Source organism: Triticum aestivum, chromosome 2A (genome assembly GCF_018294505.1).
Source record: "Triticum aestivum cultivar Chinese Spring chromosome 2A, IWGSC CS RefSeq v2.1, whole genome shotgun sequence".
NCBI classification, from domain to species: Eukaryota; Viridiplantae; Streptophyta; class Magnoliopsida; order Poales; family Poaceae; genus Triticum; species Triticum aestivum.
This window is the reverse complement of record NC_057797.1, coordinates 356,320,684-356,346,131: the sequence shown is the minus strand read 5'-3', so window position 1 is coordinate 356,346,131 and position 25,448 is coordinate 356,320,684. Positions and strand designations below refer to the sequence as shown.

At 45.4% G+C, this 25,448-nt stretch overlaps 1 protein-coding gene across 1 annotated transcript in view; it reads right to left on the bottom strand.

Moving 5' to 3' along the window:
* Nucleotides 1-22,032: 22,032 nt before the first annotated feature.
* LOC123185275 (uncharacterized) overlaps nucleotides 22,033-25,448 on the bottom strand; it is a 27,581-nt gene continuing 24,165 nt past the window's right edge. Inside the window, exon 3 of the mRNA XM_044597205.1 lies at nucleotides 22,033-22,194. Coding sequence (XP_044453140.1) covers nucleotides 22,106-22,194 — 89 coding nt within the window. The 3' untranslated portion in view covers nucleotides 22,033-22,105. The remainder of the gene's footprint in view (nucleotides 22,195-25,448) is intronic.

Below are 25,448 nucleotides of genomic sequence, written 5' to 3'. Positions count from 1 at the left end.
ACTTAACATGTAAAAGCAAGGCATGACATGGAGCTACTCAAAGAGCTTAACAAAAGTCCCCTAGTGACCTTGAGCCAAAAGGGATCATAAAATACAATTTCAAGCATGTGAACATGGAAAGAACATAATCAGATCTCAGACTTAGGGAAAAACTGGAGCATGCAAATATGTTAGCAAGTAGGCATGTTTACGAGCTCGATGCACTCACTACAGAGCAAGGCATGACAAACTAAGAATACACCCATCGAGAATACATATCATATAAGCTAGTCATGGCAAGAACAACAACATAGCATGGACGGATCAACAACAACATCCTCGGCAAAATCGCTAACAAGTAGACAATCTGTCAGGATTCACGAAATAGCAAAAGTAGAGCTCGATTGACTCAAGCTAGGGTGCTCCATAAATGCAAACAAGGACATGGATGGATAGAGCACTACAATGTTAACAAATCATCCTTACTGATCATCCTCAAAAGAGGCACGGATCATTAGGAAACAACATGAACATATGGCATATTGATAAAAAAACAGATCAAGGACTTAGAGAAATTCTAAGTCCCTGAAATCAGCATTAACGAATGCACTACTTTGCCAGCTTGTGCTAGTCACCACACATGTCACAAAAATATATGTATAGCACCTCTGTAAAGATGGCATGGCATATAACAAAACTCATGTAGAACTCAGGAGCATATCATGCACACATTAAACATGGCAAAAATGACAAATAGCTATTTGGTGCAGTAGATCTGACAAATAACTCAAATAGCTCCCTTCCAACAACATTTCGGGCATCAAGATGAGCTCAAATGAAAATGATGCAATGAGATGAAATGATGTACTCTCTGAGACGAACATTTTGATATGCTACACGCCCAAATCAGAGCTACGATGAGGGAGTTATGGCATGATGAATATTGCAAATAATATTAGGGTTAGGGCAAAAGAGGTCAACCGGAACCAGATCTAGATCGGGTGGCACGGAAACCGAGGATGGCCGGGGCTTCGCTGGAACAGTGCTCGGGGTCGCCGGACTTGGCGCTCTTGTCGGATCCGGTCGGGAGGAGGAGGCTGGAGAGGCCGGCGATGGCGGCGACGAGGTTTGTGACGGCGGCGGCGAAGGCGGCGCACGGCGGGCTCCGGCAGGTGGCCACCGGTGATGGCGACGGGGCGGCGATCCGGCGAGCCGGTGCCAGCGCGGCGGGCGAACCGTGGCGGCACGCGCGCCTCGGGGCAGCGCGGGGCGCGCCTCTGGCGACGGGGCGACTCAGGCGGCGGGGCGCGGGTGCCTTAGCGGAGTGGGCCCGGAGGGCCAGATCCGGGCCGTGGCGGGCCTGGCGGCGGGGGAGGAAAGAGAGGGCGCGGCGCGGGATGAGGTGGCGGTCACCGGTTGGCTGTGGCGGCGGGGAAGGCGACATGGCGCAACGCCATTGGGCGGGAGGACGTGGCCGGCGGGATGGACATGTCCGGGCGCTGCGCGGAGATGCGTCCGGTGGCGCGAGGTAGAGGAAGACTAGGGTTTCGCCCGCGAAAATGGACTGGGAGGACATATTTATAGGTAGAGGGAGCTAGGAGAGTCCAAATGAGGTGCGGTTTTCGGCCACGCGATCGTGATCGAACGACCGAGATGATGGAGGAGGTTTAGGTGGGTTTTGGGCCACTTTGGAGGGGTGTTGGGCAGCAACACACACGAGGCCTTTTCGGTCCCTCGGTTAACCGTTAGAGTATCAAACGAAGTCCAAGTGGCACGACACTTGATAGGCGGTCTACCGGTAGTAAACCAAGGCCGCATGACAAGTCTCGGTCCGATCCGGAAATGTTTAACACCCGCACACGAAAAGAGGTAGAAAGGGACACCGGGTGACATAGGAGCGCCGGGATGCAAAACGGACAACGGGGAAAATGCTCGGATGCATGAGATGAACATGTATGCAAATGAAATGCACATGATGACATGATATGAAATGCATGACACGCAAGCAATGACAACGCAACAACAGCGAACAACTGGAGGACGCCTGGCACATCGGTCTCGGGGTGTTACAACACTCCACCACTACGAGAGGATCTCGTCCCGAGATCTAGAATGGCACCGGAGGGAAAACGGAAGAGAAAGAGAAGAGGTAAAACTAAGTTGCTCCTTTGACCAATGAGTTAAACCAAAGAACCTTGCAAAGGTTAAGCCATTCTGAGAAAAGAATACAACGGAGATAAATGAAGTTGAAAGCACTCCGTTAAGAAAGAGGAAAAAGAAATAACCGATACGGGTAGCACTTCGGTTGAAAAGAGATGAAGCCTTGATAAAATGAAAGAGCTTGAGCAAAAGGAACACAACACTCCGGTTAAAAGGATAAGCATGACAAGGACAAGAAGAAGGTTTGAAGAGAGCAACAACACAATGCTTCCGGGAGAAAGAAATAGAAGATATATAATTGAAATAAAAGAATGGAGAAGAAAATGGCAATATCTGCCAGAAAAGAGTTTGAAAAGGCATCTTTAGGAGAAGGGTCGAACGGAGTTGTTGGAACACCAACAATGAAAAGAATACACTTGATACGGTCTTATGGAATACAACTCAAAATATGAGGTGAAATTCTGCCACTGACGAAAAATAATAGATTGGATTGATATCAACAAGGAGACGAGAAACTAATTTCACCGAGAAGGATAGATGAAGAACTTGGATCATATATTATCACCATTAATAGTGTTTAATCCTTAGGAAAAGCTTTAGGTGAAATATAACTCCAGATAACTCCAATGACTAGATTGATGGATTTAAAATATCTCATTCTTAACAACATGTGAATCCTGAAACATGAATTCAAATTATCAAGAATGACATAATACCACCTCTAATGATACAGAAGAAAGAATTGCACTCCGGATTACAATATGAAGAAAGCTTGAGTTTCTAGAAAAGAATCACGATGAAAAGCTTGGAGAAGGAATTAAATCCTTGATGAACCATCATGTAAGAGTCTCCATGAAGAACTCCGTTAAACAAAAGAATGATCAAACGGAAGTAACGAGAAGTTGAACACACAAGGTGAATCCTTGCAATGATTAGATGGATCTTCATGACGATATAATTGAGAGAACTTGGAATTCCGGGAAAGAAAGATGAACAAATGAAATCAAGAATTTTGATGAACCTCCGGAATAAGAAATTAATCACTTGGATGAACAAGAATAAGAATTATGTTATGTGTATCCTTCATCAATTTAAGTTGATGACAAGCAACAGATTGCAAACAACGTATTCCCGTTGGAAGGATTTAGAGAGGTATGGCGCAAACTTGAGAATGTCCTGAACGATCCACCGGTAGAATTTGAAAAGCACGAATGCATAGATATGATACACGAAGGAAGAAAACTCTTGAACGAACCACCGTAAGAATTGAAAAAGAACGAATAAAACATGAAGAAACACCGGGTAAGAATTAGCAAATAAACGAAGATACATGAGAGGGTTTAGATATAAGAGAACGAAGAGATCAAGGACTGATTAGAGAATATTTGAAAGAAGCACCGGTAGGTTTTAGAGTATGAGAGCTGAAAGCTGGAAAGAATAAATCTTAAATGATGGGCTCCGGATAATCAAACTAAACAGAATCTTGAATTGCTCCGGATGGGTGAAAATATCACAAATGAAAACAATTATGAGAGGATGGCAGAGAATGGGGCAATATTTAAAAGAAACTCTTCTTCGGTCTTCAAACCTGAGAATGACGATGAGGAACACCACCAAATTATTTAGACACTCCGAAATGAAGAATGGAAAGGTTGAGCCAACGATGAAAAGAATTTGAGATCTGGGAGAACGACATTTGACTGATGATAACTCATTCTTACGCAAACTTGGAAAAGAATTTAGGATAGCTCCGGGAAAATAAGAAGAGTCAGGTAAGATCCTGGGAAAAGACTTGTGAGTTAGGACCCACTCAAGAGAAACACCGTTGAATGATTTACAAGAGACAAAGCACCGGTTGAATTAAATGGCTTGAATAAGATAGCATTCCCGAAATATCTTGAAAGAATGAGAATAAACTCCAACATCTTCTGAGGTATCTTCAACACTCCGGAACAATAGAATAGCGAGCGGTGAAAGATTATGAGGTGCACCGGCATGAGAAGGTATTTGAAACGATGAAAAAGGATATGATCAACACCAAAGCTTGATTTGAATCCACCGGAGAAGAAAATGAGTGAAGAGTGACGAACTTGAAGCTCCGTTAGGATCTTCATGAGAATCACCGGATAAAAATGTTGACGGAAAAGGATGGAGAGACTTCACAAGAATAAAAGGATACTTGATAAAGAAATCTTAGTCCTTCGAGAAAAACAAAGGGAGGGAGGGTGGGAAAAACAAAGACAATTTGGAATGGATGCAACGAACACCGTTGAGAAACTTAGAATTGATCTTGCGGATGTTGAAATGATCGGATCCACTTGTAGAGAAGCACACCGGTTGGAAAAAGAATTGACATGACCATCTCGATGATGAAGAAGGGTTAGTATTCACAAAGGAGTATGAAAACACCGCTTAGGAAAGGTATGGAATCAACACTTGACTTTGAAGCAACTCGAATACCACAGCTCAAAAACAAAACAAAAAGGATTGGCTTGCAAAATAAGCCGGAACAAACATATGATAGAGATTTTGTCCGAAGTTTTTGTGGTGGGGCCTACACGGGCTCGATCGTACAGCACCATCATGTACAAGGCAGTGCACATGACATACGAAGCGTCTGCGAGCCGGCATAGCCAAGGACTCTTTAAGACACAACGAGACCACTGTAAAACCAACCGTGGATAGGCGGACCACTAGATGTTGAACCCCAATTTCATATCATACATCTGTCGGAAAAATATCCTAAGAGCTACTTGAATTCCCACTTATAAACTCCCGAAATTTTCCGGTTATGCAATCAGGTGTTGGGGATACAGGGGAAGCATAATATCTCACCCAATTCTAACAAATCCTACATCCAGCTGTATCCATCCTTCAACACATAACCAAGAAACCTTCAGAAATCGTCTACCTCAACCTTCGAAAAGCATCTGTTATACGAGTTATGGAAATGCTCCCGAACTCCCGCCCCAGTACTGGGTGGCGTCGAGGTTATCTCACCAACAACTGCATAAAAGAGATTTTTGATGTCGGCGAAACTAAACTCAGGTATTCCAGAACTGTAACGATAAAATTGTGACGGCAACACCTCGGAGCTCAACTCCCCGGGACACTGCCACAACCCCTAAATGACAGGAGGCGCCAAGAACAATGTTCTCATCACAAAACCATCGGAACGATTCCAAGATACCCGCGTGATCCTAATTTTTTTTAGTGAAATTTGAGAAGAGAAGAGTCAAAACTTTACGTCAGGATGCCTTACCAGAGCGACGAAGGGACTGAGGATTAAAAAGAATTCCTAAACTCTCCGATATATAATTCCTAAATGACTCAAAACATTTTTTTCTAGACTCAACTCGTCCGCTATTTCAATCAAGCAGTGGGGGCTCCTAAGGTCGGGGAAGGCTCTAATACCAACTTGTAACACCCTCGATGCGGCTATATCTCCCACGTGTCGAAGCAAGACTTAGAGGCATAACCGCATTGAAAGCAATGTCACAAGTGAGGTAATCTTCGCAAACAACCCATGTAATACAATAAGGGAAAAGAGATACATAGTTGGCTTACAATCGCCACTTCACACAATACATGAATAAAGCATTACCTCATCCAGATACAATCAAGGTCCGACTACGGAACCAAAATAAAAGAAGACTACCCCAAATGCTACACAGATCCCCGATCGACCCCAACTGGGCTCCACTACTGATCAACTAGAACGAAACAACACAAAGGACAAGATCTTCATTGAGCTCCTCCTTGAGCTTGGTTGCGTCATCTGCACGGACTCATCGGCACCTGCAAGCTGGTTTTTTCGAAGTAATCTATGAGCCACGGGGACTCAGCAGTCTCGCACCCTCGCGATCAAGACTATTTAAGCTTATAGGTAAGGCAAGGTAATATGTGGAGCTGCAGCAAGCGACTAGCATATATGGTGGCTAACCTGTTCGCAAAAGAGAGCGAGAAGAGAAGGCGAAGCGCGAACGAAGAACTATAGAACAAGCTACGGCAAACATTACTCCAACACCGTGTTCACTTCCCGGACTCCGCCGAGAAGAGACCATCATGGTAACACATGCAGTTGATGCATTTTAATGAAGGTCAACTTCAGGTGTTCTACAACTGGACGTTAACAAATTCCCATCTGCCCATAACCGCGGGCACGGCTTTCGAAAGTTCAAATCCCTGCAGGGGTGTCCCAACTTAGCCCATCACAAGCTCTCACGGTCAACGAAGGATATTCCTTCTAGCGGGAAGACTCGATCAGACTCGGAATCACGGTTACAAGTCATTTCGACAAGGTAAAACTAAACCAGCAACACCGCCCGAATGTGCCGACAAATCCCAATAGGAGCTGCACATATCTCTTTCTCAGGGCACACTCAGATTGTCCAAGGTACGGGTAGGCTAGCCCAGAGTTGCCCCTGGTGGTCACCGGCAGCTGACAGGTTGGACCAACACTTAGAGGAGCACTGGCCCAGGGGGGTAAAATAATGATGACCCTCAGGAGCGCGACTCCTAAGGGAAAAGAAAAGGCTAGGTGGCGAATGGTAAAACCAAATTTGGGCATTGCTGGAAGATTTTTATTCAAGGGGAACTGTCAAGGGGTTCCCATTATTACCCAACCGCGTAAGGAACGCAAAATCCGGGAACATAACACCGATATGACGGAAACTAGGGCGGCAAGAGTGGAACAAAACACTAGGCAAAAGGCCGAGCCTTCCACCCTTTACCAAGTATATAGATGGATTAATTAAATAAGATATATTGTGATATCCCAACAAGTAAACAATGTTCCAACAAGGAACGATCTCCAAGTTCCAACAAGGAACAAACTTCAAACTTCACCTGCAACTAACAACGCTATAAGAGGGGCTGAGCAAAGCGGTAACATAGCCAAACAACGGTTTGCTAGGACAAGGTGGGTTAGAGGCTTGGTTCAACAATATGGGAGGCATGATAAGCAAGTGGTGGGCATCGTAGCATAGGCATAGCAAAAGAGCGATCAACTAGCAAGCAAAGATAGAAGTGATTTCGAGGGTATGGTCATCTTGCCTGAGATCCCACAAGGAAGAAGAACGAGTCCATGAAGAAGATAAACGGATGTAGTCGAACGGGTGCTCACAATCACGACATTACTGGAACCAACCCGAAGAAGCAAACACAGGAAAGAAGCACACAACATAGTAAACAAACCAGACATGAACACGATATGATATGCATGATTTGCAAGGGAATAAATGAATCTGGCCTCAACTTGGAAATCCAAGAGTGCCACTGGAAAGGTGAGGTGATTTCAGTTGAAATCGATATAAAGATCACCGGAATCTGATGCACGGTTTGGAAATGGCAAGCAAAACAAATATGGCACCGGTCTGCGATAAATAGCAAGTAGCCAACTAAATGCAACAAAATAAATATGCTACCAAACTCAAACATGACAACAAAATACATGGCAGGGCTCCACTCATGAAGCTTGACAAAATATGAACACTGAGCTACGGCCAATTCATCCATTAACAGGTTCAATCAAGCATGGCAAAAATGAAAACGATAACAGGTTTCAGACTTAGTGAAATTAACACAAGTCTGGAATTTCAGATCAGGTAGCACACTTTGGAGCAAGAAAACTATATGCTACAGGAACTTAACATGGCAAAGCAAGGCATGACATGGAGCTACTCAAAGAGCTTAACAAAAGTCCCTTAGTGAACTTGAGCCAAAAGGGATCATAAAATACAATTTCAAGCATGTTAACATGGCAAAAACATAATCAGATCTCAGACTTAGGGAAAAACTGGAGCATGCAAATATGTTAACAAGTAGGCATGTTTACAAGATCGATGCACTCACTACAGAGAGAGGCATGACAAACTAAGCATACACCCATCGATAATACATATCATATAAGCTAGTCATGGCAAGATCAACAACATAGCATGCATGGATCAACAACAACATCCTCGGCAAAATCGCTAACAAGTAGACAATCTGCCAGGATTCACGAGATAGCAAAGGTAGAGCTCGATTGACTCAAGCTAGGGTGCTCCATAAATGCAAACAAGGACATGGATGGATAGAGCACCACAATGTTAACAAATCATCCTTACTGATCATCCTCAAAAGAGGCACGGATCACTAGGAAACAACATGAACATATGGCATATTGATAAAAAAACAGATCAAGGACTTAGAGAAATTCTAAGTCCCTGAAATCAGCATTAACGACTGCACTACTTTGCAAGCTTGTGCTAGTCACCACACATGTCACAAAAATACATGGATGGCACATCTGTAAAGATGGCATGGCATATAACAAAACTCATGTAGAACTCAGGAGCATATCATGCACACATTAAACATGGCAAAAATGACAAATAGCTATTTGGTGCAGTAGATCTGACAAATAACTCAAATAGCTCTCTTCCAACAGCATTTCGGGCATCAAGATGAGCTCAAATGAAAATGATGCAATGAGATGAAATGATGTACTCTCTGAGACGAACATTTTGATATGCTACACGCCCAAATCAGAGCTATGATGAGGGAGTTATGGCATGATGAATATTGTAAATAATATTAGGGTTAGGGCAAAAGAGGTCAACCGGAACCAGATCTAGATCGGGTGGCACAAAAACCGAGGATGGCCGGGGCTTCGCCGGAACAGTGCTCGGGGTCGCTGGACTTGGCGCTCTTGCCAGATCCGGCCGGGAGGAGGAGGCCAGAGAGGCTGGCGATGGCGGCGGCGAGGTTGGTGACGGCGGCGGTGAAGGCGGCACACGGCGGGCTCCGGCAGGTGGCCACCGGCGATGGCGACGGGGCGGTGATCCGGCGAGCCGGCGCCTGCGCGGCGGGTGAAGCGCGGTGGCTCGCGTGCCTTGGGGCGGCGCGGGGCGCGCCTCTGGCGACGGGGCGCGGGTGCTCGGCGGAGTGGGCCCAAAGGGCCAGATCCGGGCCGCGGCGGGCCTGGCGGCGGGGGAGGAGAGAGAGGGCGCGGCGCGGGATGAGGTGGCGGTCGCCGGTTGGCTGTGGCGGCGGGGAAGGTGACGTGGCGCAACGCCATTGGGAGGGAGGACGTGGCCGGCGGGATGGACATGTCCGGGCGCTGCGCGGAGATGCGTCCGGTGGCGCGAGGTAGAGGAAGACTAGGGTTTCGCCCGCGAAAATGGATGGAGAGGACATATTTATAGGTAGAGGGAGCTAGGAGAGTCCAAATGAGGTGCGGTTTTCGGCCACGCGATCGTGATGGAACGACCAAGATGATGGAGGAGGTTTAGGTGGGTTTTGGGCCACTTTGGAGGGGTGTTGGGCTGCAACACACACGAGGCCTTTTCGGTCCCTCGGTTAACCGTTGGAGTATCAAACGAAGTCCAAGTGGTACGAAACTTGACAGGCGGTCTACCCGTAGTAAACCAAGGCCACATGACAAGTCTCGGTCCGATCTGGAAATGTTTAACACCCGCACACGAAAAGAGGTAGAAAGGGACACCGAGTGACATAGGAGCGCCGGAATGCAAAACAGACAATGGGGAAAATGCTCGGATGCATGATACGAACATGTATTCAAATGAAATGCACATGATGACATGATATGCAATGCATGACACGCAAGCAATGACAATGCAACAACAGCGAATAACTGGAGGACACCTGGCACATCGGTCTTGGGGCGTTACATCCGTCCAGGTGTGTTTGGCTATCTGATGTTGGCATGTCATACATAGTCATCACTTAGTCACTCATACAACAAGGTTAGTTGTAAGGTTGGCTATAAGAGTAACTTTTTTACTTCTCTCTATCTCTTTCTGCGTACTCCCTCCATTTCAGTTTACAAGTCCCGCACATATACCTAGGTTGTAATATAAACTATATAACACAAAAATTATACCATTTGAAAATAGAACACCTAAAGTTTATAATGTATGTTTTTTGTAATATATGACTTCTAGTATTAGGTTTGTCAAATTGATGACCTAGGGGTACGCGCATGCCTTGTAAACTGAGAGAGACGGGGTAGTATTTATTGCATTTTCCAAAAGGAGCAAGGAGTATAGTACTTGGCACCTGTATACCATGGAGGTGGTCAGGAATGGGCAGACTCGCGCTGGTCGTAGCACCGCAGTTAACATGATAATGGAAAGTCAAATCATAGGGCCCCACCTATCCAGCAGTAACTAGCTGTCAAATCACACAGCCCTATGTTTGCAACAGCCTATTCCCTCATCTTCTTGCCTCTCTATCGAACCGAGTAGGCGGAATTGCCTCGCCTACCACACGGGAAAAGCTCCGTCCTCGACTTTTAAATATAATTTTGTATCCATGGATTGCGCCATGGAGCAAAGCCTCAAGAAAACGACAGTACACATGTATACAACACGCCCATCGCGTTCGCGTCGCACCCCAGATAGTCGGTCGATCTGGCATGCCGCTCTTCGAATGGAACACGCGTCATATTGCGTTTGCACACACATGTGGGACCGCAATCGAGAACCAACCATAGGCACACTCCCGGCCCCGCAAATTGGTTGAGTTAATAAAAGAGAGACAAGAGATAGTACTGGTGCAGTGTTGTACAGATGTCGGTGCCTGGACAATCCCTGCATGACACGGAAGTTTAGTTCGTCCATGCATGTGACCAGACTCCAGTAGACGGTTGGATTGGCTATTGTCTACATATCATGCAGGTTGTGTTGTACAGGGCTGTAGTTCTGATGATAAATCTAAAAAAAGGTTTCTTGTCATCTTGCAATATTACGTGTCATGTGCTTCGGATCACTACGATGGTTAAATAGAAACAACTGAGTTCTTCCAAGGCGCTGGTCATTGGGGGCACATGCACGAAGACTACTTCGCTGCCATCTAGGTCAAGCCGGCTATGTTATTTATGACATCTATTGATGGACCCCTTCTCTACGAGTTTATCTTTAATTTTGAGCTTTGATCCTCATCTAGTTTGTCCGTCAGGATTCATGTTGTCTCCTTGGGGCAGTGAGGTTATGGTTTCTTTTCATGTGGCATTTTTTCATGTTATATGTTAATCCAGTGCTTCAGATCAAAATGACGACAACTGCGCCTCCGGGGCACGTGCATGAAGACTTCGCGACAGTCATTGATGAGGTCAAGCCGGCTCCGGTAGATAAAAGAAAACTACTCCACTATATAGGCAGGAGCGTCCGCGCTTGCTTGCTAGTGTTGCTCTCTTCACACCATCTTGTCCTCTCCAGATCTAACCACGACAGCAATGGCCACACTCTCTCTCTCTACTCACAACTGGTCACAGATGCAGCCAGATCCTCTCCACCTTGAAAAGTGAGAAGGTGCAATGTTCACGTGGTCGTCCTCGGCGACGGCTCTTACCCACTGATGGCACGTCCCGATCAGAGTGCCTTGTCATTCTCTCCCACGCAGCGCCGGCTAGGGAGGGCCTCCGACCCCTTCTTCCTCGCTGTCGTAGTGTGGGCAGGTCCGACCTCCTGCCTCCCAACGAGCGACATCCCGGCGACCCTCAGGTATAACTACCTTCGAAACCGGCCTTGCTCTACTTCCCCAGCTCCTGACGTCGCTGCATTTGTATCTTTTACTATTTCTCAGGCCCCCTCGTAGATAGGATCGATCGGTTGTTCGAAAGCCACCAATTTTTACTGTTAAGAGGTAAAACTAGGTCATGCAGTCTGAAAGTGCAACTAAACCCCAGGTGGTTTTGGCAATTCATAACAACATATAGCCATTGAACTAATATCCATTTAGGTTGAATATTTTAGAAAGTTCAATGATTGGCATGGCATAGACGAGACATGTGGACCCCTCAAAAAAATAAGGACAGATATTGGCAAAAGCTCAAGACTCTTCATTTCTATTTTACTGATCCAAGATCACATTGAGTCCATAGGAGGAGCCAATACTATTAAAAGGGGCTGAGGTGTTGCTTAATGGTCTACTTGCTCAAAATGCTTAGTGATATGCTCCAAAGCCCTCAACCACTTTCTTAATTCCAAATATGTTCTAAACCTAAATCAAACTCGGCCCCACTGATTTGATCTATCCGGCGCCACCAAGTTCCTTTGACATAGCCACAGCCAGAAACACTAATCAGTTCGGTCTCACCAATAGGGATTTTGGTCTCACCGAGATGGGTTGCAAACTCTCTATTTACCTTCGTAACATTTTGGTCTCACCGAAATGAGTGATCAGTTCCACCGAGTTTGCAATGCAAACTCTTTGTTTCCCTTCCGTAACATTTCGGTCTTACCGAAAGGAGCGATCGGTCCCATCGAGTTTGCCTGGTCAACTCTCTGTTTGCTCATTGCCGAAATCGGTCTCACCGAGTTCATGCAATCGGTCACACTGAGATGAGGTTTTTCCCTAACCCTAGCGCATCGATCCCACCGAGATGATCATGTTGATCCCACCGAGAATCCTAACATTCACATTTTGAACCGAATCAGTCTCACCTAGTTCACCTATTTGGTCTGACTGAGTTGGGTCAAATCTGTGTAACGGTTAGATTTTGTGTGGAGGCTAAATATGCCCCTCCACCCCCTTCTCTATTCAAGAGAGAGCCATCAGAATGTGCCTACACTTCCACTACTCATTTTCTGAGAGAGAACCACCTACTCATGTGTTGAGACCAAGACATTCCAATCCAAGGACAAGAATCTTGATCTCTAGCGTTCCCAAAGTTACTTTCCACTCAAATCATCTTTCCACCATAGCCAAATCTTTGAGGGAGAGTTGAGTGTTGGGGAGACTATCATTTGAAGCACAAGAGCAAGGAGTTCATCATCAGGACATTATTTATTACCTTTTGGAGAGTGGTGTCTCCTAGATTGGTTAGGTGTCACTTGGGAGCCTCCGTCAAGATTGTGGAGTTGAACCAAGGAGTTTGTCAGGGCAAGGAGATCGCCTACTTCGTGAAGATCTACCCTAGTGAGGCAAGTCCTTCATGGGCGATGGCCATGGTGGGACAAACAAGGTTGCATCTTCGTGGAACCTTCATGGGTGGAACCCTCTGTGGACTCGCGCAACCGTTACCCTTCGTGGGTTGAAGTCTCCATAAACATGGACGTACGATAACACCACCTATCGGAGCCACGCCAAAATTATTTGTGTCTACATTGCGTTTTCCTTCTCCAAACCCTTCCATTTACCTTCATATGCAATGTTTTACTTTCTGCTGCTATACTCTTAGAATTGCGTGTGTAGGTCGATTGCTTGACTTGTGCTAAGTTGCTAAAATCTGCCAAGACTTAAAATTGGGAAAAGGCTAGATTTTTATGTGGTCAAGTAGTCTAATCACCCCCCCTCTAGACCTACTTTCGATCCTACATGTGGTATGAGAGCTTTGGTCTCCACTTTCCTTGATTTACATAGATTTGGTGATCATAGCCTTGGTTTCACAACCTAGGAGAGTATAGCGTCTAGCGAGGGAAATTACCACCGTAGAGGTCCTTACTTTGATGGTACTAATTTTGCTAGTTGGAAGCGTAAGTGTAAGATACATATTCTTGGACATAACCCTGCCGATTGGACTATTGTGTGTATTCGTTTGCAAGGTGAATTCTTCAAAGATGGAAGAGGACCAAATCGTGAAGCAACCGCGGAAGAATTGAAGATGTTGCAATACAATGCTCAAGGTTGTGATATCCTCTTCAACGGATTGTGCCCCGAAGAATCCAACAAAATCAGTCGTCTTGAGAATGCAAAGGAAATTTGGGATACTTTGGTTGATATGCATGAAGGTACCGAGTCCATCAAGGAATCCAAATTGGATGTGCTTCAAAGTCAACTTGACAAGTTCAAACTGAAGGATGGTGAAGGAGTCACTGAAATGTACTCTAGGCTTGCTCTCATCACAAATGATATTGTCGGCTTAGGAAGTGAAGAGATGACTGACAGATTCATCGTCAAGAAGATCCTAAGAGCCTTGGATGGAAAATATGATGCCATGTGTACTGTGATCCAAATCATGCCCAATTACAAAGATCTTAAGCCAACAAAAGTCATTGGTAGAATTGTTGCTCATGAGATGTCACTCAGGGACAAGGAAGAGCTTCACAACAAGTCTAGTGGTGCTTACAAAGCTACATGTGATGCCCCTACAACATCAAGTGACAAGCAAGCCTTCAATGAAGAATTGAGCCTAATGTTGAAAAACTTCAACAAGTTCTACAAGAGTAGAAGCAAAGAGAGAAGTTCCAAGTCTAGGTCCTATAATGACAAAACATCTTCTAGTCGTGATCGCAATTCCTACAATTGTGGAAGACCCGGACACTACTCTAGTGAGTGTATGGATCCCTACAAAAGAAGAGAAGACTCACCTAAAAGGAGAAGTAAAAGAGTGGAATCACCACCAAGAGAGAGAAGGAGTAGAGATGATCGTTATGAACGAAGACCCTCTCGCAGAAGCAAAGATTCAGAAAGGAAGGACAAGTCATCAGAGAGCTATACAAGACGAAGACATCAAGCTCATGTTGGTGAATGGGTGTCCGGTTCCAACTCCGACAACTACTCCGAGAGAAGCTATCACTCCGACTCAGAATATACTCAAGATGAAGGTGTTGCCGGTCTTGCACTTGTGTCATCCAACTCCTACGAGATATTTGATTCACCAAATGTAGGGATTGGAAGATGCTTCATGGCTAAAGGCCCCAAGGTATCACACCCCGAGTATGTTGATTTCAATAGTGATGAAGATGATTTGCTAGGCGATGATGATTTACTTGTTGACAACTCTAGTTATGAAAATTATGATGAAACTGCTATTAATCATGCTAATCAAGATGAAACGAATAACAATGATAAGAAGGAGATTGAGCGTCTAACTAAAGAATTAAACACTCTTAATTTAGCTCATGAAACTACCTTAGAGGATCATCGAGAGCTTTTAAAGACTCATGAGAAGCTATGCTTTGAAAAGCTCAATCTGGAGCAAGATCATGGGTTCTTAAAAGCAATCAATGATGATCTTCGTAAGAAAAGTTATCCTTACATTGCCAAGCATTTACTCTTGTTTACTTACATGCCACAAGTAAAATCTAGCAGAAAGAGCAAGAAATATTCTTCTTCTAATAGTAATAATAATCTTGTTAAATCCAATATTGTTTCTTCTAGTAGTTCTGTTGATTCCACTAATGATTCTCTTAGCCAAGTTACAATTGAGCAAGAAAATAGCTTATTGAAGGGAATTATAGAGAAAGGTGTTTACAAGAGCCTTGCCGGAAGTAAGCAATTTGAGGAAATTGTACGCAAGCAAGGAAGGCACCGGAAGAATCAAGGTGTTGGTTTTAAACACAAGTTCAATGCCAATGGAGTTGAGTTGGAGAAGATCAATACCCCGAGACAAAGTTTGCTCCTCAACAAGAGAAGTATGATCCCACTTATTTCAAGGGAACACAAGCTCAAGATGATCTTCCACCACAGGACCACAATGCTAAATGGCAAGGACAAGCTTCAAGAAGAGATTGATGCATTTGAAGAAGCTTCAAAGTCCTTGGTCAAGTGGGTTCCCAAGACTACATCAAGTTCTACTTCATCAAGTACGACTACAACTCCAAGGATTCCCATCAAGATGATGTGGATCCCAAAGAAGAAGAACTAGAGAGTTCTTGAGGGTGACTCCACCAACATACTTCACTCATATTCATTTTGGCAAGGACAAGTGCAATCAACTTTGACATCTTGCACTAGTTCAAGGAGACACAAACCCTCTTGTTGGTAAGACTAGGGACCAGGTAACCTAATGCTTTCATGGACAACATCATTACATGTGAATTTCACACTATGTCTATGTATATCCTTGTGTGTTCCTTGTGGGACTAACCGATGTATGTATTGAAAGTGCAACTCACTCCAATGGATTTCTCCAAATGATCTACATCAACATTGAGCATCTACATCTTCAACACCTACATGAAGTCATCATCGACAAAACCCGAGGTTAGTTCATCCCTCTTAGGGGGGATATCACATCTAGGGGAGCTTTGCTCTAAGAATTGAGCTAAAGCAACTATAATGGTGTGAACACAACAATGCTTTATGTAAAAGTGGTAACCCCACTTATGATTAAAAGATTAGTATGACCTATGATCAAATGTTCTCATTTGACTCTTCAGTCAATATACTCATATATAGATGACCTAGTCATTGCTAATTGCTTGATAGATGCTAGAGTGTTTGTGCATGCTTTGCACATATTTCATTTGTTATCTTATTATGTGACATGTTGATTGCATATTTTTCCCCATTCGAGGACATCCATTTGTTGTTTTGATTGTTTGGCTTTTCTTTTTGCCAAATTGATGGACAAGAATGCCTAAGTACTCCCTCTAGCTATATATGCTTTTCTCCTCTCAAAATCTATTCATGCTACATCACAAAGTTTGATCAAGTCAAATTCGGACCCTCCGGGTGAGGAGCACTCGGAGCCACCGATCTTTCAAGGGCTTAAACTTCCAAAACCTCTCAATGGTTCTCGGTCTGATTGATTCATTCCCTTCGGTCTAACCGAACTCATTGACTTGATCTAGGTTTTCACCTTGATGCAACCGATTAGAATAGTTCGGTCTCACCGAGTTGCGGTAGCCGCTTGTGATTCTGCATCTTGGTGCCACTGAGTCATTCCACTCGGTCACTCCGACAGTGACTGTGTATATATATCCACAGGTTGAAATTTGGATATTACTTCAGACCACCAACCGCGCATGCCCAGCTCTGCCGCCCCACCTGGTGTTCGGATCATCTCCGTCGTCGCCAGCACCCTCTTGATACAAGTCTCTGCCGCCGTCAACAAGAATATTCGTCCTCATTGTCTCCAAAGCGAGTTTGTCGCCGAGATAGGGTACGAACTCGACCCCTTTGTGTATTCCTTAACTCTGATTCCTTCACAAAGGTTAATGCCATGTTTCTAGCCATGATTGAGATCATTCTGTCCAACCAAAACTTCCTCTCGATTAGTTTTGAAGTAAAAAGTTAGGTTTAGGTTTCCGTTGAACTCATCCCGGACTGACCGATTTGAAATATTCGGTCTCACCGATTTAGCCCAGGTCATTGCACATGTACTACTCGGTCTAACTGAAGTGTACAAATCATTGTGACCGAGTTCACTTTCTCTGTGAAACCCTAGCATCTCAGAGTCAATGAATCGTGTCTCGGTCTGACCGAAATCACATGTTTAGACTCCAAAGTTGTTGCGGTGTCACCGAGTTTGTCATATCAGTAGCTCCGAAATGCTTTCTGTAGAAAACTAAAATTAAGTTTTTGAGTCAATCTTTGCCAAAATAGTTGTGCTTTGTGATGCTCATCTACTCTACCTATACCTATCTACTCACAAGGTCAGTGTTAGCCATGTCACACAATAGTGACAACCAGAACAGGTCAGGGGAGCATGCAAATGTCAGTGAGGGCACTAGTCCCTCAAATAGCAGCTATGATGAGGGTAGCATAAGCACTCCAAACAATCCGCCTAAGGCTGCAACTAGGCATAGGAAGAAGAGAACCTCAGAATCTGAAGATGAGGACTTTTTGGTTGATGAGGAGGTCACTTCAAAGAAGAATGTGATCAAGAAGGAGCAAGCTGTTGCTGCTGCCATCAAGCCTGGCATGCACAAGAAGGCTCCTGCTCAGAGGAAGCCCATGTCAAAAGTCGGATCCTCCACTCTTGAAACTATGAGATGAAAAGAGGAAGAGGCTTCTAGAGGAAAGAAAAGAAAAGAGAGAGTCAAGAAGACTATGGCCAGAGTAATTGGAAGATCTTCAATGATGAAAGGATCAGATGAGGATGATGAAGAGGAGGAAGAAGCTGTTGCACCTCCACCAAAGTCTCAGAAGCTTATGGGAGATGCTATCAAGTCTGGGGCTGCTCCACCTAAGCCCAAGACAGCTCCCAAGCCATCTCACAAGCTCAAGTTGCAAAGCCAATAACACCCAAGAAATCCACAAGAAACATCCCAGCTGTACAAAAGAACAAGGCCCAGTGCCTGAAGTTCAAGAGGATGAGGAGTAGCAAGTGCTCAGGAAGCTCAAACCAAAAATTCCAGATCATGATGACAATCATCCAATTTCTGAAGACATGAAAGTGAGAAAGGATGCAGGTCTCGAACTATGGAGATAGACAGACCCATATGCTGTGAGGAGAAGGACTGCTATGGATTACATATTTCACACCAAGGAGTGGCAAGACTTTTATGAAACAGGTCTTTTGGACAAGAAGCCCATAGTTAGTGACATGAGATGGGTTGTCTGGAAATTCATTGATGTCAATGAAGATTACTTCCCTAGAGTTCATGAGAGCTTTAGAATGAATGGAGTTGACACTTTTGATGGTCAGAAGCTGACTAAATGGAATGATGAGATGGTGATGCAATTTTATTCAACTGCACATTTCTATCCAGATGGCAAGATAGTCTAGATGATAGAAGGCACAAGATACCAATCATCCATTGCTGAGTGGGCTAAGTTGATCAATGCCCCTGAAGAAGGTGAAGATGACACAGATGTTTATGCCAAGCCGATGAAAGATAATAACTCCATGGCTCATATGTACAAGGAAATTCCTGATGCTGCCTTGGACACTCGCAAGTTTGGCTCCATATACTATCTGTTGTCAGGGCTGCCCACAATAAACACCATACAAAGGCACACTCCGCTGCCCAAATCAAGAGATGACAGGATGATCAGAGCTCATTGAATCAACTTGCTACATATGTTTGATGTGCTAGAGAAGTTGAAGGTGATGACCTTGATTGTTGAAACTATCAAGAGGATTGCTGTAGATAAGAAGAGGTCATGTGGATATGCCCCCACATTCAAATGCTCATCAGCTCCAAGATGGGAACAGGCACATATCTACTGATCAGATAGAACCTTCCCTTGAGGCCAGATTTTGAGGACAATGTTGTTTTCATGGATGCACCATATCCAACTTCTGTAGAGGCTTAGGAGAAGCGAGAGAAAGCAAAGGCAACAAAGACTTCCAAGATACCAGATGTCTTAGCTGTAAATCTCAATACCAAGCAGGATCAGCTCAGCTATCTGCTTGAGGTAACAATGAGAATAGAGAAAGGACTAGCCACACTGACTCGAAATCAAGAGAGCCTTGAGAGGATCTTGGAGACAAAGTTGCATGACTTAGATGTGAAGGGTACTGAGATTCAAACCTCAGTTGAGAAGATACAAGAAGACCTTGAGGATAGGAGTGATAGGTCAACTAGATGCATGTCAGAGAGTGACAAGAGCATATAGGTCTACAGCTGTGCTAGTTCATGGAGACTCCAGAGCCACTGCTTCAACACCTGCTGCAACTAACACTGTTGTACCTCCAGTTGCAACTCCTCCAGCTCCTCAGACATCAGCAGATGCTTTTGCAGACGGACTCCTCTCCACGCCATCTATGCACACCGGATCCACCAACCAGAAGACCACTTCAGGAGCTCCCGGAGATCGTGCTTAGAGTGTCGCATAGCACTATGCATTTCAAGCTTTTTGGTAACTTGTTGCCAAAGGGGGAGAAAGTGTATAGATCATAAGCTTCGAGAGAGAGTGTGTATTTTGTTTTTGTTTGCCTCTCTTGCTACTTATCGTTTGATTGTTTGCTTGCTACAATATTTGTGCTTGTGTGTGAGATACTCTTATGATCATGTGGTTGATCATACTTTGCATTAATGTGTGCTTGAATGGTGATATCTTAATACTTGTGTATGATCAATCATGTTTGCCTTGGTTATGAGTGCATGTTATTTATATTCTATCATTTGAGCGCTCCACCAAGATGTATGTGACATGGAAGAGTAACGCAAGATCCTAATCGATTGTGCATTTGCATTCAAAGCAAATTTAAAATAATGCAAGAATTTAGGGGGAGCGCTTGCTTATCACATACTTCCCAGAGTGATGATCTATTTCATTTATATTATCATTTGTCGAAGCTTTGATCTATATGTTGTCATCAATTACCAAAAAAGGGGAGACTGGAAGTGCAACTAATCCCCAGGTGGTTTTGGTAATTCATAACAACATATAGCTCATTGAACTAATATCCATTCAAGTTGAATATTTCAGAAAGTTCAATGATTGGCATGGCATGGACTAGAGATGTGGACCCCTCAAAATGCTAAGGACAAATATTGGCAAAAGGTCAAGACTCTTCATTTCTATTTTAGTGATACAAGATCACATTGAGTCCATAGGAAAAGCCAATACTATTAAAAGGGGATGAGGTGTTGCTTAATGGTCTACTTGCTCAAAATGCTTAGTGATATGCTCCAAAGCCCTCAACCACTTTCTCAATTCCAAATATGTCCTAAAACTAAAGTCAAACTCGGCCCCACCGATTTGATCTATCCGGCGCCACCGAGTTCCTTTGATGTAGCCATAACCGGAAACCCTAATCAGCTCGGTCTCACCGATAGGGATTTCGGTCTCACCGAGATGGGATTGCAAAATCTCGGTTTCCCTTCGTAATATTTCGGTCTCACCGAAATTAGCGATCGGTCCCACCGAGGTCGCAATGCAAACTCTCTGTTTCCCTTTCGTAATGTTTCAGTCTTACCGAAAGGAGCGATCGGTCCCACCGAGTTTGCCTGACCAACTCTCTGTTTGCTCATTGCTGAAATCGGTCACACCGAGTTCATGCACTCGGTCACACCGAGATGAGGTTTTTCCCTAACGCTAGCGCATCGGTCCCACCGAGTTGATCATGTCGGTCCCACCGAGAATCCTAACATTCATATTTTGAACTGAATCGGTCTCACCGAGTTCACCTATTCCATCTGACCGAGTTGGGTCAAATGTGTGTAATGGTTAGATTTTGTGTGGAGGCTATATATACCCCTCCACCCCCTTCTCTATTAAAGAGAGAGCCATCAGAATGTGCCTACACTTCCACTACTCATTTTCTGAGAGAGAGAACCACCTACTCATGTGTTGAGACCAAGATATTCCAATCCAAACACAAGAATCTTGATCTCTAGCCTTCCCCAAGTTGCTTTCCACTCAAATCATCTTTCCACCATATCCAAATCTGTGTGAGAGAGTTGAGTGTTGGGGATACTATCATTTCAAGCAAAAGAGAAAGGAGTCCATCATCAACACACCATCTATTACCTTTTGGAGAGTGGTGTCTCCTAGATTGGTTAGGTGTCACTTGGGAGCCTCCGTCAAGATTGTGGAGTTGAACCAAGGAGTTTGTAAGGGCAATGAGATCGCCTACTTCATGAAGATCTACCCAAGTGAGGCAAGTCCTTCGTGGGCGATGGCCATTGTGGGACAGACAAGGTTGCTTCTTCGTGGACCCTTCGTGGGTGGAGCCCTCCATGGACTCACGCAACCGTTACCCTTTGTGGGTTGACGTCTCCATCAATGTGGACGTACGATAGCACCACCTATCGGAACCATGCCAAAAATCTCCGTGTCTACACTGCGTTTGCCTTCTCCAAACCCTTCTCTTTACCTTCATATGCAATCTTTTACTTTCCGCTACTATTCTCTACAATTGCATGTGTAGGTTGATTGCTTGACTTGTGCTAAGTTGCTAAAATGTGCCAAGAATTAAAATTGGGAAAAGGCTAGATTTTCATTTGGTCAAGTAGTCTAATCACCCCCCTATAGACCTACTTTCAATCCTACAAGCGTTATCAGAGCTTTGGTCTCCATTTGCCTTGATTTCCATAGTGTGACGCCCCCGATTCAATTGTACACTAATCATACACGCAAATGTGTACGATCAAGATCAAGGACTCACGGGAAGATATCACAACACAACTCTAGACAAAATTAAAAATAATAGAAGCTTTATATTACAAGCCAAGGCCTCGAGGGCTCGAATACATCAGCTCGAAAACACAAGAGACAACGGAAGCAACAATATCTGAGTACAGACATAAGTTAGACAAGTTTGCCTTAAGAAGGCTAGCACAAGAGCAACATCGATCGAAAAGGCAAGGCCTCCTGCCTAGGAGCCTCCTAACTACTCCTAGTCGTCGGTGGCCTCCACGTAGTAGTAAGCGCCCTCGGGGTAGTAGTAGTTGTCGGTGGTGGCGTCTGGATCTGGGGCTCCACCATCTGGTTGCAACATCCAAGAAGAACGGAAAAAAGGGGAAAGAGGGGAGCAAAGCAACCGTGAGTACTCATCCAAAGTAGGATCTACACTACATATGCATCGGTGCCAATGAAATGGGTAGTATATGTGGAATGAACTGCAGAATGCCAGAAGAGAAGTGGAAAGCCTAGCCTATCGTAGACTAGCATCTTCAAGCAGCTCCAGGCATCTTGCAGCATCAGAAGAGATAAGAGTAGGATAAAGTAAAGTAGTACTAGTAGTGTATCAACCTCGGCCAGAGATCCTTTCTCGACTCCCTATGAGAAAGCAATCCTAGAGCCATACTATCCATTTCTCATCTCAAGTATCCAGTTCTAGTTGTATCGATCGGGATACAACTCCAAGTGTCCATTACCGTAGGACAAACTATTGATAGATGTTTTCTTCCCTGCAAGGGTGCACCAACTTACCCACCATGCTCGATTAACTCCGGCCGGACCCACTTTCCTGGGTCATGCCCGGCCTCGGCCAAACAATATGCTGCAACCCGACCTAGGCTTAAAAGAGAGGTCAAGCACGCCGGACTAAATCTATGCCCCTAGGGGTCTTGGGCCATTGCCCCGGGAACTCCTGCACATTGCGTGGGCGGCCGGTGAGCAGACCTAGCTACCTCCTTAAAAAGGCAGGAGCTTACCAGTCCAACCCGGCGCGCGCCGCTCACTCGCTGGCGTCTAATAAGCTTCGGCTGATGTATACGACGTAGAACACCCATACTATGCCCACGTGATGGTTAGTGCTATCAAGCCAGCGGCCCCTCGGATCAAATATCCAAGCCGTTAGTGTGTTGGTAGTGCGGTCACAAGCAGAGACTCACGAAAGATGTGACCCCGTCGCCCCGTCTCGAGTACTTGCAACAAGGGCTAAGAATGCCCGGCCACGCCTCGTAAGTATCTCACGGGCACCTTCCAAGTCAACCCGACTCCACATCACTCGCTATTAAGCTCGCGCGGGTACCCCTCAGGGCCGAACCGTCTTTAGTAACATGGTTCAGTGTAAAGTCATAGTAACCATAGTAACTGTGTGTCTAACACCAAGGGGAAAACCCGAGGAATCACCCCCGGTGAATTCCACTTGATGTAATCATCAAGGTGAACGTAAGAGGATCCACCCTCGAGGTTCACACTTGAGGGGTTGCACGACAGAGCCATAACGGAAGTGGTTAAGGAGGAAATCACCCCCGATGACCACGACCGAATAGCTACACTACAAGGTTAACATCAGAAGTGCTGATGAGGTCGCACCCTCGGCACTCGATAGTAACCCAGTAGTGTCAAGCAACTAAAGGGAAAGTGATGTGCGGTGCCGGGGCGTGGTCTTCGATCCCGTTGATCGGGTCTTCTGATAATCCATCGGGGCAGTCGGGACAAAGTGGGGGTCTTTGATGGGTCTCTACTGAGCCTATACTAAACAGTTTAGGATAAGCAGGTAGGTAACAACAACATGTTACAATAAACAGGCTATGCATCAGAATAGGAGCAAACAATAACAGTAGCAAAATCTAATGCAAGCATGAGAGAATGGAATGGGTGATGTGACACTCCAAAAAAAAATTATTTAATTTTCAACAAAAACCTTGTTGGTTTTGAAGAAGGTCATTTAATCTCTTCCAAAGTTTTCTCTCTCAAAACTTTTTCCCTTGGCAAGGATTTTATTTTTTGTATCTTCTTCAACTCTGGTGTTTGATTATTAAAAACCTTTCTTCTGATTGTTCCCTTCTCAAATATATTTTTGGAATTTATTTATTTTCTTTAAAAAGGAACCCTATGAGTTTTTGGGCTTCTCTTATTTTGAAACAACCCATGGTTTTACCATGTCTCTTGTGGTAAATCCTCCCAAAACCCCTCCCTCCACTTTGGGTCAATCCAAACTTTCTGTTCCAACAAGTCCAACCCATTTTTGGATTTTATTTCGTTTATTCTATTCCCCAAAACAATTCCGTCAATTATTTTAAGCCTAGATGATTTACAAAGGAAGTACCAAATTTCCTTTGAGTTTTGGTCTCAAACCAACTCCTCTGGATACCCTTTAGCACCCCCAACCTAGATCCATCGAGATCCACTCTTCTTCTTTTCAAAATTTTCAAGTTTCAACCTCTGCAAGTTTGGACCAGATTTGTCAAATTTGGTGAAATTCATATCTCCTCTTCTCCAAAAATTCTACCAAAATTCAGGCAGCCCCCAGATGCAATGAGAGGCCACCCCACCAAAAATCAGCTCAAGGAAAATTCCCCACATGCCAAAATCATTTCGTCGAACACTTGGCCGGCACTATTACCGTGCACTTTCAGAAAATTCAGAGTTTCAGAGAAATTCAATGTCGTTTTTCGTCAGAGTGTTGTCACCAATCAACAATGCGCCCTGGCGCGTTGCGCACGGCCTCTCCTCCCTAGCTAGAGCACCGCACGCCCTCTTGGACGGGTGCAGGTGTCGGTGGCGGCGAGCATCACCGACGCCGGCAGCTTCTGCAGTGGCAGAGCCACACATGGCAGCCAGCGAGAGCCCGTGCCAACTCGCTACGCCGTCCGGCGCCGCCCATCGCTCCCTTGCTCTCCGCGTGGCCTCATGCACGCCAGCGCACACCGCAGCACCGTCGCCATGGCCCGGCAAGCACAGGGCGCGCCCTCTGCCGCCGATGGGCCCGCGCCGCCCCGTTCCGTCGAACCCACCCAAAGCACCTAATCCAAACTCGTTTAGCGCCTAAACAGAACCAGAGGAACTCCACGTTGACGCCCAACTCCCTAAACTCCCCGACCAAGCTCTGCGCCGCCGTAACCATTGTCGGAGATCTCCGTTCACGGCCACCGCCTCGGATCGCCTATAAAAAGGGGCCCCTAGCTCGCCCTCGAGCACGCACCACCACTGCACCCCACCAGGACCCCGCCAAGCCACTAGGAGGACCTCGAGGAGGTCTCCTCCCCCCAACTCCAGCCGCCCCGATCTGCCTCGGCCACCAGCTCGATCCACTCCGGTGAGGCCATCCCCGCCGCCCAAACCTCGTCAGTAGTCTCCTCGAGCACCCAGTGATCTAACCCAGGCTTCAATTTGACCTCCGCAGCCCTCCTCGACGAGATCCAACTCCACCCGAGCCGCCGTCCGCCGGAGCAAGGACCACCGTTGACGTGGTGCTCGCCGACGACCACCACCACCACCCACCGACGCGGAAGGACACGCTGAGCACGTAGGTACTCTCCGATCCTCCTAACTCGTCGTGGATCACC